This window comes from Limulus polyphemus, unplaced genomic scaffold (genome assembly GCF_000517525.1).
Source record: "Limulus polyphemus unplaced genomic scaffold, Limulus_polyphemus-2.1.2 Scaffold7757, whole genome shotgun sequence".
Taxonomy (NCBI): Eukaryota; Metazoa; Arthropoda; class Merostomata; order Xiphosura; family Limulidae; genus Limulus; species Limulus polyphemus.
The window spans coordinates 19,644-32,820 of record NW_013673367.1 but is presented as its reverse complement, the minus strand read 5'-3'; the positions used below and the strand labels follow the sequence as shown (position 1 = coordinate 32,820).

General features: G+C 35.9%; 1 protein-coding gene across 1 annotated transcript in view; it reads left to right on the top strand.

Annotated features, from left to right (window-relative positions):
* Positions 1-6,138, top strand: part of LOC106474842 (homeotic protein proboscipedia-like) — a gene marked incomplete at its 5' end in the record, with an annotated part of 9,299 nt that extends 3,161 nt beyond the window's left edge. Inside the window, 2 exon segments of the mRNA XM_013935537.2 lie at positions 4,215-5,879; positions 5,882-6,138. Coding sequence (XP_013790991.2) covers positions 4,215-5,879; positions 5,882-6,138 — 1,922 coding nt within the window.
* Between the last annotated feature and the right edge of the window lie 7,039 nt (positions 6,139-13,177).

Genomic DNA, 13,177 nt, shown 5'->3' with positions numbered 1-13,177 from the left:
TAGAGGAGGCTGACCTGGATATCCAAAAAGACGCTGTCTAATGGAAACGAATTTTTCTGTCGAGTTTTTGTCGCTTAATGATTTTTTTCTTTTTTTTTCTTTTATCTCCAGAGTTGTTTTAAGTGTATTCTTGTAACTGTTCTCGTTGGTTTTTATCGAGATGCTTCCAGAGAAACAATACTTTTAGTTCAATTCCTCTGTGTTCTGTTTTTTGGGGTTTTTTTTTTCTTAAGCATTGATCCTCTGGTTGTTTATTAACTTGGGGAACAAAAAAAAAAAAAGACAACCTCGATATTTGCAACTGTTGTTATAATGGTTACAAGATTCCTTCTTTCATGAAACAAGAAAAAGGGGGAGGGGTCGTCATTTACATAATTGTACTTGTATGAAACGCTCGACTCGCAATCTGCTGGTCGCGGGTTCGAATCCCCGTCACACCAAACATGCTCGCCCTTTCAGTCGTGGGGGCGTTATAATGTGACGGTCAATCCCACTATTCGTTGGTAAAAAGAGTAGCCCAAGAGTTGGCGGTGGGTGGTGATAACTAGCTGCCTTTCCTCTAGTCTTACACTGCTAAATTAGGGACGGCTAGCGCAGATAGCCCTCGTGTAGCTTTGCGCGAAATTCAAAAAACAAACAAAGAAGATATTAAAAAAAAGAGCCTACTGGGCTAAAATTGAGCTTGTACGCCATGGTAAAGCTTCAAGTACAACTTCGGGCACTATACGTCGCTTTCGGTTGTAGTTGTCAAAGAAATAATGATTATTTTAATCCATACTGTCAGATCATCCATCTTCTTTTTCTTCATGTAATACTTCTCGCTACTGCGCATGAACGGCAGTGCAGGGGGTTCTATTGTAAACGTGCTGGTTTAGTCTTCATTTGAATTTCTCCTCTCTGATGTTGTGGTTTGTTTTGCAAGTGTCGTGTTTGTGTGTGGGTGTGTTTTGTTCTGGTATATCTTTCATAGTTTCTAAGGATAGTCGGAAAATGTTTTGCTCGGGAAATATGGTCTTGAACATTGTTTGCTGCGACACATAAAAACTAAAGAAGATATTTTTCTGTTTCTGTTTCTGGGGGCATATTTTGCTGGACTTATCCTTTTACACTTAAACTTGCAAAAATATTGATCAGTAAATGGCATAAAAGAATAATTGGGGAGTATGTAAAATGACTAATAAAGTAAAAAAAGATTGCATATAGCTTATCGGATACTACATACTCAATTCGTTCGTTGAGCTTTTTTTTTCATGAATATATTTCATTTGTCCAATCGTACTTCCATCTTTAATTTGGAGAAACCAGAACAAAACCAACACCCAAAAAAGATCGTATCTTCATATCTTTGTGGCACGGTGTTAAATTTAAAAGCCATATATATTCTAGTGTCATATATTTATTAATATATAATATTATGAAAGGTTAACACAAAATCCGGATTTGATCTTTGATCATTTTTGCATAAAATTATTTCCTAATTTAACGAAACGTCGAGAAAGGAGAAAGATTTGTGTGTTTTCTTATTGTTTTTATTATTAAACTCGAAGCTACATAATAGGCTATCTGTACTATGGGCACCAGAGGTATCGAAACCCGATTTTTAGCGTTATAATCTTTCAGAAAAATCAGCATATAAATAATATAGCTCGCGTTATCAGGCGATAAATAACAAGTAATACAAACTCGAAATGTAAATACTATAATTCTGCATCAGTTGAATACGCTGCTTTCCCGCTGGAAAATTAAAAAAAAAACATTGTTTTTAAACTTGTGCCTTGAAATTTATTATTGATTTTTTTTAACCTTAAGAGTTTTTGATTAAAAACATGCTATCTGTTAAACCCCTCATCACATACCCAGAAAATAAACGCCATACTTCTTTCCAAAGTTGATGATATTACTTCACATCCTTTCCTTTCTGCACGTTTTACCTTATCTTCTGGCTTACCAGTAATTTTTATAATTGTAAATTGTGTATATATATATATCTTAGTGTAGGTTCAAATATTAACAGAGAAAAACCAATTTTTTCGTGGAAGATGATTTAAGCACGGCTTAATAAGTATGACTTTAAGTACGCCTAAAGAGTATGACTCTATAAAGAAGATCACTCGTACCTAATTGAAAGACTGCTTGAAATGTTTTTAAGTCAAGTCATAAGATAACAAGACTCAATTTGAAGATAGTTTAATGTCTTCTTCTTTTTTTTTAGCAATGCTTCAAGAGTTAATTAAATTAAGTTATCAGTTTAGTGTGTGATATGTGAGCAATCAAAAAAGTAGATTAAATGTTTATAACACATCGAGTTATTCTTGGATCGAGAAACTAAGATAAGATCAAAAATCAATTTTTAAGGGTATCGATTTTATTCCTTCTTTAAGTTGTGAAATTTCTCAGAGAAACATATCTATAAAGGTACTAAATATAAGACCCCGACATGGTCAGATGGTTAGGGAGCTCGACTCGCAATCTGAGGGTCGAGGGTTCGAATCCCCATCCCACCAAACATGCTCGCCCTTTCAGTCGTTGGGGCGTTATAATGTGACGGTCAGTCCCACTATTCGTTGGTAAAGGAGTAGCCCAAGAGTTAGTGGTGATTACTAGCTGCCTTCCCTCTAGTCTTACACTGCTAAATTACGGACGGCTAGCGCAGATAGCCCTCGTGTAGCTTTGCGCGAAATTCAAAAACAAACAAACAAACCAAATATAAATTATGATACAACTGACAGTACAGATAATTAGTGTTGTTGTAATGTCATTTAGAGAAGTACTATTCGTAATGAGACACGACTTTTCAGACATAAATTTCATATAATGCACTGAATACATTCACAACAGAATAAAATTCGTAGTTGTTTATTCGGCTTTGGCGCAATATAAAATATTGTTAAATATATTAAAAGCAACATTTGCATATCGTTGTAACCCAATATTAAATTTGTGTGATTTTCTAGAGTGTCATTAGACCCTGAAATGTCCATTAGCGAAATGTATAAATTCCCTAAATTTAGAAGGCAGCAACGTCTACGTAATATCGTTAAATGTGTTCACTTGGCTCTAACATTTGGACGAGCATATCTCATGCAAGATTTTTTTTTTTTACAAAATCCTCATTACATACAACATACCATTGTTTGTTCATATTTTTGATCAAATTATCATGGGAAATCACGTCTGTTCTGATAAAGTAACTTGATTGTATTCTAGAACCAAAGATGATGTGTACAAAACAAAAGTTAACAACTAACTATATTCAAATATAATTATGTCTTAAAGGTTGAATTTCGTTGTGTCATTTGTTTAATTCCAATACATTCTGCTTGTTAAAATGATCTACGGACAAACAACACTTCACTTCTCTCCCCTGGGGCTCGGCGGAAAGTCTAAAGGCTTATAACGTTCAAAATCTAGTTTCAATACCCGTAGTGAACAAACCAACTCTGTCCACTGCGCGATCTCGTCTTTCACTTTTTTCCTGTATACCCTTATGGCTTGGAATGGCCTCGTGTTTAATGTGGTCGACTCGCAATTTCAGGTCGTGGGTTCGCATTCTGTCACAAAACGTGCTCGCTCTTTCAGCCATGGGGGCGTTATAATGTGGCAGTCAATCCTACTTTTCGTTGGTAAAAGAGAAGCTCAAAAATTGACGGTAAGTGGTGTTGTCTAGCTGCCTTTCATCTGGTCTATCACTTCTAAATTAGGGACTTTGTGCGAAATTCCACGAAAAAAATTAATAAACTGTCCACTAAACGGTCTCAATTTTTCACGACCTCCCTCTTATTAGTTGAGCAATTTAAATTTCTCTCTCGTTCCACTGAGCAATTTTTATTTTTCGCGTTCTCTCTCTCTCTTTCCATTAAGCAGTCTGAACTTTTCACGTCTCCCTCTTTCCACTTAGCAGACTGCATATTTCAGGTTCTTGATTTGTGCACAGAACACTCAAGGCTATTTAATCCTAGGAGTTTTCTTCTTACATTATTACTGGTGGCATATTTTTCCAAATGATTACAGCATTTATATTTAACGTGCACCGCACGCTGAGATATATATATATATATACAGTAGATCCAAATGAAAATATTTGAACACTCTTAACATGATTTATTTCCACAAAAAAGAATTTATTGCCAAATATGATTATCCAAGTAACTATAAGTGTAACGAAGTTAACACAAGAGCATATTATAACTTGTTCTTTTTTTCTTTTTTCGCAGAGAGCGGAGAAAATGGCATGCCAAGAAGACTACGAACAGCCTATACGAACACACAGCTCCTGGAGCTGGAGAAGGAGTTTCACTTCAATAAGTATCTGTGTAGACCTCGTCGAATCGAAATTGCTGCTTCTCTGGATTTGAGTGAAAGACAGGTGAAAGTGTGGTTTCAGAACCGCCGCATGAAACACAAAAGACAGACTACTATGAGTAAAAATGATGAAAAGTGTAGCTCTGGTGGAGCAGGTGACAGTGGTAATGAAAGCGTTGACAGAACTGAGAATAAGGAAAATTCAATGGATAAAGACGACTCTTCTATATCATCAATTTCAAAACCTCACGGACATGACGACCAAACTGAATGTAGTAACATTATGTCAGAAAAGGCAGACTCCTGTTGTGGAAGAACCACAGCGTCCCCAGCAAAATCCGAGTCTAGTGTAAACGGAATTTCGACGGACACCGAAACTCCTGGTTCTCAACCTCCTCTAACAGATATGGCCACTGATGTCGGTGAATCTTTACACATTCTTCAGGGGGACCACATCCAAGCCAATGGTGTTAAGACCCCAGATGGTCCTCCTGTCGTCCAGTCAATTACAACTATCAATGAATGTGTCCATCCCAGCAGCTCAGAAGCTAGTTCCAATCCTTCTACCATAGTTATGGAGAATTCAAATGAGTACCAAACAGATCACCATTCCCCTGTGCTAAGAAGCGTTGGTGTTTGTATCATGAGTCCCTTAAATCACAGATCAGGAACTTGTATATCAGAGCCTAACTGTGGTCAATGTCATCCACCATGTTCTGTCTACCAACCTGACCCAACGCAGGAGTCCACCCTCAGAAATAGCTCAAGTTCTGGTTATTCTTGCCCACAAGTGCGACCTGTGGGATCCCCCACTTTCCAGCGACCTAGGATGTACAATGGTTCCTACCCAACAACTGATATGACCAGTTACGTTTCCACTGGACAGCGTGAGCCCACTCCCCCTCTTGTATCTCCTTACTGCTACAGAACACCCCCACCAGCACACTTACAACATCAACAGAGGGTCCACTCGGAAATGTCTTATAACATAGCAGGAAACCCTAATAATTACCACTCTGGCTCCTCTGCTTCCACCGTATTTTATCCTCCCTCAGGTCATGGTCCCATGCCTTCCTCCTCGACATCAGGCTGCATCCAGCCTTCTGTACATACCTATCCATTGCCAGGAGGCTCACAGAGTACTCCAGGTCCACCTGGTATTTTGATGAATTCCAACGTTCAAGGACAACACAGGACCACCTTCCACCCTCCTCTACGTCACTACGCATACGAGGGTGTCGTAGAACATGGTCCTGTCAATCAAGCCATATCTCCTCACCAGCACCCTCCGCTTCCTCCACATCCCTACATGCATGAATACAGAGGGCATAATACGGACTACAGACACTATGGTAACTACAGCCACGACACCAGCACTCTTAACGGCAGTGACTCCTATCTTTCAAATGGAATGAGCAGCAATGTTAACAGTCTACCTTATTGCTACGACCCCTATCGAGCAGATGGCTGCATGGCTGAAGACGAAAAAAACTACACATCAGCCAACGGTCAAAGTGTGTACTGTGATCTTTCAAATAGCAGTGGCAATCGCGTACCAGCCTACAGTGCCACAGCTCCAAACAAACTTTTCCTTCAACTCCTGCGTTTTACGAACCCACCGGCTCCGTGGGAGACACTGCGAACATTCCTAGCTACAATCCATCTCCAGACCAGTATAACGGTCAATGTTCCACAGACAGTGAACTGAGTTTCAACTACTCCGGTTTTTATGACTCTGGAAACTATGGAGAGAGTTCCTGTGGAACAACACAGTTCAATTTTCTCAGTAACATTACCAACGAGTTTTCTACTCCAGAGTATTACCAACTAACCTGATTGAGATTCACTTCACTTAAGGTCTGTGTGTATGTGTGTAAACTCTGTGTAGATAAGTGTCTAGCATGTTTGAGCCTAGAAGTTTTCTACATATTGACGCCTGCAGGGCTATTTTAGCCATCATATATATATCCATTGGATGAAACTAACTACGTCTCTGCTTTCTGCGTGTATGCAATGTGTAACCATGCTCAGATTTAGGGTAACAATGACCCTATGACCACAACCAGCAACAATAATGCCACGTTGACAGTTGTAAGTAAGAAACAACTGAAATTGAAGAAGTAACTTTGAACTGTCCAGCCCTCCAGAGATCGGGCAATAACACCCTTCACAGAATATTAATGAAGTGTATCTACAAATTTCAGGACAAACGGAATTTTTAAATAGTTGTACTAGAGTAAAAATTCTTGTTTTTCTAGAAATCCTATTGAACATCAAACTTAAGCCTTTGCGAATAGTTTTACTAGTTAGAAAACGAGTTATTGAATATTACAAAAAAGAGAACATCTAAGTGCTTAAATTTAAAATATTTGATAAGTTTAATTTATATGGCAGTTTTCTTTCGATAATAATTTAAGTGAAAGTAATAAGACTGTATATACATACTTAATTATTTTAAACGTTAGATTGCCTACTTAATTATTTTAAACGTTAGATTGTTCACTAGATAAAGAAAAGAATAAGAACATTTGTTTTATGGTTGACTTAGCTGTGATTAAAAGAAAAATGCAGCAAATGTTTTGGTTTATCAATTACATTGATGTATCGGTCAATGATATCTTAGCAGTATAATTGTATTGAAAGTTTAGAAATTGTGGAGGTTATTTATCGTAATGTTAAACCTTAACGTATTTACGTTTATTTCTTCTTTTGTATTAAGCCTTGCTCCACTTATCGAATTATGAAAAATAATAAGAAAAGCTGACCTCTTTTAAGAGCTTATAATTTAATCAAAGAACGAACGCACTTTAGAATTGTGTTTTCTTCAAGATGTAACGTGAAATGCGAAAGTCTTAAAATTTGTCGAGATTCGTGTTTTTAAACCACGTGCTTCATCTGTTCAAGATGGATATTTTCTTGCACATAAGTGGGGCGTGTGACTTTCATAACGTGGGTGAACGAGTGGGTACCTTCGAACACGTTGACTTTTCAACAACTTGTCACATCCAGAAGAGTAACATGAACAAGGCTTAATACAAAAAAAAAAGAGTAAGGGAACAGAAATGGATCACTTAACAAAGAAGATACCACAAAAATTGTATGAATTATTTTCTAAGTACAAATATTTTCCAAGTTTATTATTAGTTATTGTTACCATTAAGAATAACATGGACCGCCTCCTTCTTAGGTTGGAATGACCATATTTTCAAGATGACGAATCTTCAAAGAATTACTGATCTCCTTGTGTGACAGATATGTTGTAATCGTTTGATATCATCACGTAATGAAAACCTCATGATAACCTACTCAAACTCAAACACACACACAGCCAGTGACATGAAGTTGTTGTTGTTGTTTTTTCTTTTTACTTTTAACCACAACTTTACTTAGCAGTGTAACCTTTAGCAGTGTAACCTCTAGTTTGAGACAAATGGTTTGTTATCATAAAACTTATTTTACAGAACTGGAGTTTATAATAAGTTCTCTAACAACACACTTTGTCTAATATCCCTAAACTAGATACTATCTATTGCCTACAGAGGGATCCCTCAAATAAACTATTAATTAGTTAATTAATCTAAAGAACTTTATAAATAAGTCTTCTATTCACCAAGGGCCTCACAGTTACCGGAGATGCTTATCCATCCACTAGGTGTCGCGACTAGCAATAAAATGATTTCATTTCCAGAATACAAATATGGACGAACCGAATAGCCATGCGTGTAAGACAGATACATATATATATCTACTAGCTTTAATATTGGACTATTCTTTATTGTTGTTTAACACTATTCGGACCGGCAAGCACCTTTCAGGTCAAAAGTGCACTCCTATATATCAGATTCCAAAATTTAAGTAAAAATAGTCCTTATAACTCTATTTTAACACTTCGTAACTCAAACATATTTTAGAATTAATGCTTTGTTATTAGTTATAACTTATTTAGCGTACTGTACATAGAAAAATGGAAAAACATTCGACTTTCACTTCCGAGAAGTTTCGAGAAGTTGTCTTGTTTTCTTATTCGATTTTTCCTTCGCCGTTAGTAGTTTTCTTTCCACAGTTCTTCGTTACCACCGGCCCGGCATGGCCAGGTGGTTAAGGCACTCGACTCGCAATCTGAGGGTCGCGGGTTCGAATCCCTGTCACACCAAACATGCTCGCCCTTTCAGCCGTGAGAGCGTTATAATGTGACGGTCAATCCCACTATTCGTTGGTAAAAGAGTAGCCCAAGAGTTGGCGGTGGGTGGTGATGACTAGCTGCCTTCCCTCTAGTCTTACACTGCTAAATTAGGGACGGCTAGCGCAGATAGCCCTCGTGTAGCTTTGCGCGAAATTCAAAACAAACAAACAAACAGTCGTTACCACCATTTTATGACGTCACAGGAAGTGGCACGAGTAATTGATTACTAATGTAGCCCAGCTTTGTAATTTATAACACGATTCAACAGTTGAATATATCAGAGCTGATTATAACGTCAGCGTATAGTTAGCCAAGTGGTTTGAACATTAATGTTTGGTTTATCAAGATATTAACAGTTTTAATAGCGATTTACTTTTACATCTTTAACCCTTTTGTACCGGAGGACTGTCACTGATATTCTCTGATTCTTTTCCCTTGACACAGTGTAAATGCTTACCAAAACTGCATGAAATTTAGTACAAACGTTTGAAGTAATACATAGATTCTACTTACAAAAAGCAACAAACAAACATATAATCCTATCACTTTTAGGTTGCGAAGTTTTAAAACCTGCTCAATTAATGATTGGTATGGCAACTGATGCTTTACACGTGATAGTTCTGACTCTGTACCCAGCAAGTCGCTAAGCAGGCCCAACCTTATCAGGTATTCTTGAAATAAGGGTAAAAACACCGCTATCAGCAAATAATTGATTTAACTGAGGCCTTTTGTGACCCCCCCCCTCCAGTGGCTTAGCGGTATGTCTTCGAAATTACAACGCTAGAAACCGGGTTCCTAAACCCGTGGGCCCGGCATGGCCAGGTGGTTAGGGCACTCGACTTGCAATCTGCGGGTTGCGGGTTCTAATCCCCATCACACCAAACATGCTCGCCCTTTCAGCCGTGGGGGCGTTATAATGTAACAGTCAATCCCACTATTCGCTGGTAAATAAGTAGCCCTAGAGTTGGCCTGCAGTAGGACTGCTAAATTAGGGACGATACCTGTGTTGGGCAGAGCACAGATAGCCCATTGTGTAGCTTTGTGCTTAACTTCACACAAACAAACAAAGATTTTCGTGGTTTATCTCTCACTCATGATTAAGACTAGTTATTATTAATTCCAACTTTTGCTAAAAGTTATTGCATGATTATGTTTAGTGAGACACAGTTGTAAAAAATATATTAAAAATCAGTTTTCTCGTATTAGAATTATGTTGTTGTTGCTCAGAAAGTGAAACTTTCTGATTTAACTTGATTGAAGTTTATTAACGTTTTTCCTGGTACTTTATAAATGATTAAAAAAAAACACGCACGTTAAAAACTGACAGTGATTTGTTTTGACCTTTTGTTAAGTTAGGTATCGTGATTTTCGCTAGCAATATTTTTAGACGAGATCAACCTATCTCTATTAAATATAGCTTCCTTTCAACAAGTATTTTATTTCTTTGTTGTTTAATTATGATAAACTTGATAATAATATTCAATAGTCATCAGAATATTTTGTCACTGTTCTTTTATTACAGAATACATTTTTTGGGGGATTTCAAAGTGACATAATTTATCATAAAAAAAGCTATAAAAAAAATGCAAAAAACGTCTAAAGAAATTATAACAATATCCATATCAATGGTTTGTTCCTAAGTGTTTTAACCTTCTCATTAGATTCCTTTGTTCTATTATGTTTCTTTGTTCGTTCACCTTACAGGAGCTCTGTGTAGTCAACATCTCAAGAAACTACAAGTTACTGTTCGGACCTCTTTGTTTATCCAACTTAATAGTCTATAACCGGCTTTATACCACAGTATTTAGCGGTTAGCCAGAGTTGTTTTCAAAGCCGAGCTCATTAGCAGTTGCTCAGACCACGTGCTGTGACGTCATAAAAAGGTGGATACAAAGATATATAGTAATAAAACCACTAACTTGAAAGAGGAATTAGTTGGAAAACAAGATATGTATTACATTATGTTTTCAAAAAGACAAAAAGTTGTTATTTGAGATGAGAAAAGAAATTATGTTAAATAAAACGATTTTTCTCTGCGAATTATTCTAAATAAATATTAAGTAATGACCAAATACCAATTCTAAAATATTTTCGAGTTAATAATTATTGAAATACAATTAAAATTATTATCTTATATTTTGAAATTTGATACGTAGTTGTGCCTTTGACACCCGAAAGGTACTGTGCGTTTAGGGTTAAGAATTTAGATAACGCGTGTCTTCTATTCTCAGTCTAAAGAACGTTTAGAATTAGTATAAATATTTAGTACACACACATTCTTGCGAATACAAAAACAAATACCAGTGTTGTGTCTCAAAAATAGTGAAAGTTTCCTCTATACGTGTAAAAAAAAAAAAAATCCCAGAAGAAGTACTTAAACATTATTTGTATTCTTCTTTATAAAATTAAAGCCTTATTTCAATTTATTGATTAGTTTGATCATATTTGAGAACAACAAGCGGTTAGTTCGTTTAACTTTTATTTTTTCATTTTCTTTCCCATAAACTCACTGTTCTCTTTTTTTAACACACTTCATTTAGCTGTTTTCATTTTTGTCGTTTACTAATCTGCCTGACACCCAGTGGCACAGTGGTATGTCTGTGGACTTACAACGCTAGAAACCGGGTTTCGATACCCGTGGTGGGCAGAGCACACACACACACACACCCCATTGTGTAGCTTTATACTTAACTTCAAAGAAACTAATCTACCTTTAGAAGGTTAACTAATCTACCTTCAGAAGGTTAACTAATTTTTGTTTACAAACCAAATATTTAAATTTATTTCCACATATTTTTCTTGATGGTCGTTATTCTTTCGAAGTTTATTTTTTATTACAGATCAGATCAGAAACTCTCGTAATAAAAACTCCGGTCTGGTTCTTCTTTTTAAGAAATAATACTTTTTTCTCTTTTTTTTTTCCAGAGCAGATAACTCACAAATAATACACAAAAGTTACTGAAAGTTCAGCCTGGATTATTTTCCAGTAAATTAAGTTTAATATTTCCAACACAGATGTATTGTTGTATTTTCCTCGCACAGTCTGGAAATTTACAGAAACAGATATATCCATTGTTGTGAATGGATATAGAAGTATATACTGACAGGAAATACAATAATATATCATCAGTACTGGATTCTTCTACTCACTCGAGGTATAATTTGTCAAAGTAATCTGAGAGATAAATGCATAAATATTGTACGCTTTAACTATGAAGTAAAAAACACAGCAGCTATGAAAGAATACATCAGTAATGCTGTATTCTAATCTCTTGTACATAGTAGATTTAAAATGACGATCTCGTCTACATTCTGTGCAATATCACGAGGCTATGCAATGGTTTCATCAGTTTGAGGAATTTGCACTATTTAGAAACGACGTACAAGTACCTATTGTAACCTGTAGACAACATTCGATAGATGTATATAATATGTATATTGTTTAGGAGATGACAAACGTATTTGAGTAGAAAAAATGAAAGTGGTAATCAAAGCTAGAGATTTTATTTCTTTGTTGTGTTGAATTTCACCGTTACATTTTGTTGAGTGTTGTGTTGTTGAGATTTAAACTTATCATCAGTTTTTCAAACGTTGTCTTGTGCTGAAGCTATAGCCGTGTAACGGTAACTTACTTAGGCTTCCAGAAGTCCTAAAACCCTGAGCGTTAATGTTATGATGTCTTGATTCCTTCCTTGTTGAATAACATCCTGACATGTTTGTTTTGCAGTAAAATCCTTAGAAGAATAATCATTTGTCGTTGTTTTTATTCTGAGTTTAGTGTATGGTTCTTTGTGGACACAGTGTCCACGGAAAACATGTATCTAACAGGGACACAAAGTCCACGGAAAATGTATCTAACACGAACACAGAGTCCACGGAAAACATATCTTACATGAACACAGAGTCCACGGAAAACGTATCTAACACGAACACAGAGTCCACGAAAACATGTATCTAACACGTACATAGAGTCCACGGAAAACATGTACCTAACACGAACATAGAGTTCATGGAAAACGTATCTAACAGGGACACAGAGTCCACGGAAAATGTATCTAACACGGACACAGAGTCCACGGAAAACATGTATCTAACACGAACACAGAGTCCACGGAAAACATGTACCTAAAACGGACACAGAGTCCACGGAAAACATGTACCTAACACAAACACAGAGTCCACGGAAAACGTATCTAACACCGGCTTCATATACATTTAAAGTTTGTTATTTAAGAGTTTAAAACCAGCTTCATATACATTTAAAATTTGTTATTTAAGAGTTTAAAACCAGCTTCATATACATTTAAAGTTTGTAATTAAATAGTTTAAAAACCAGACTTCATATACATTTAAAATTTGTTATTTAAGAGTTTAAAACCAGCTTCATATACATTTAAAGTTTGTAATTAAATAGTTTAAAACCAGCTTCATATACATTTAAAATTTGTTATTTAAGAGTTTAAAACCAGCTTCATATACATTTAAAGTTTGTAATTAAATAGTTTAAAAACAGCTTCATATACATTTAAAATTTGTTATTTAAGAGTTTAAAACCAGCTTCATATACATTTAAAGTTTGTAATTAAATAGTTTAAAACCAGCTTCATATACATTTAAAATTTGTTATTTAAGAGTTTAAAACCAGCTTCATATACATTTAAAGTTTGTAATTAAATAGTTTAAAAACAGCTT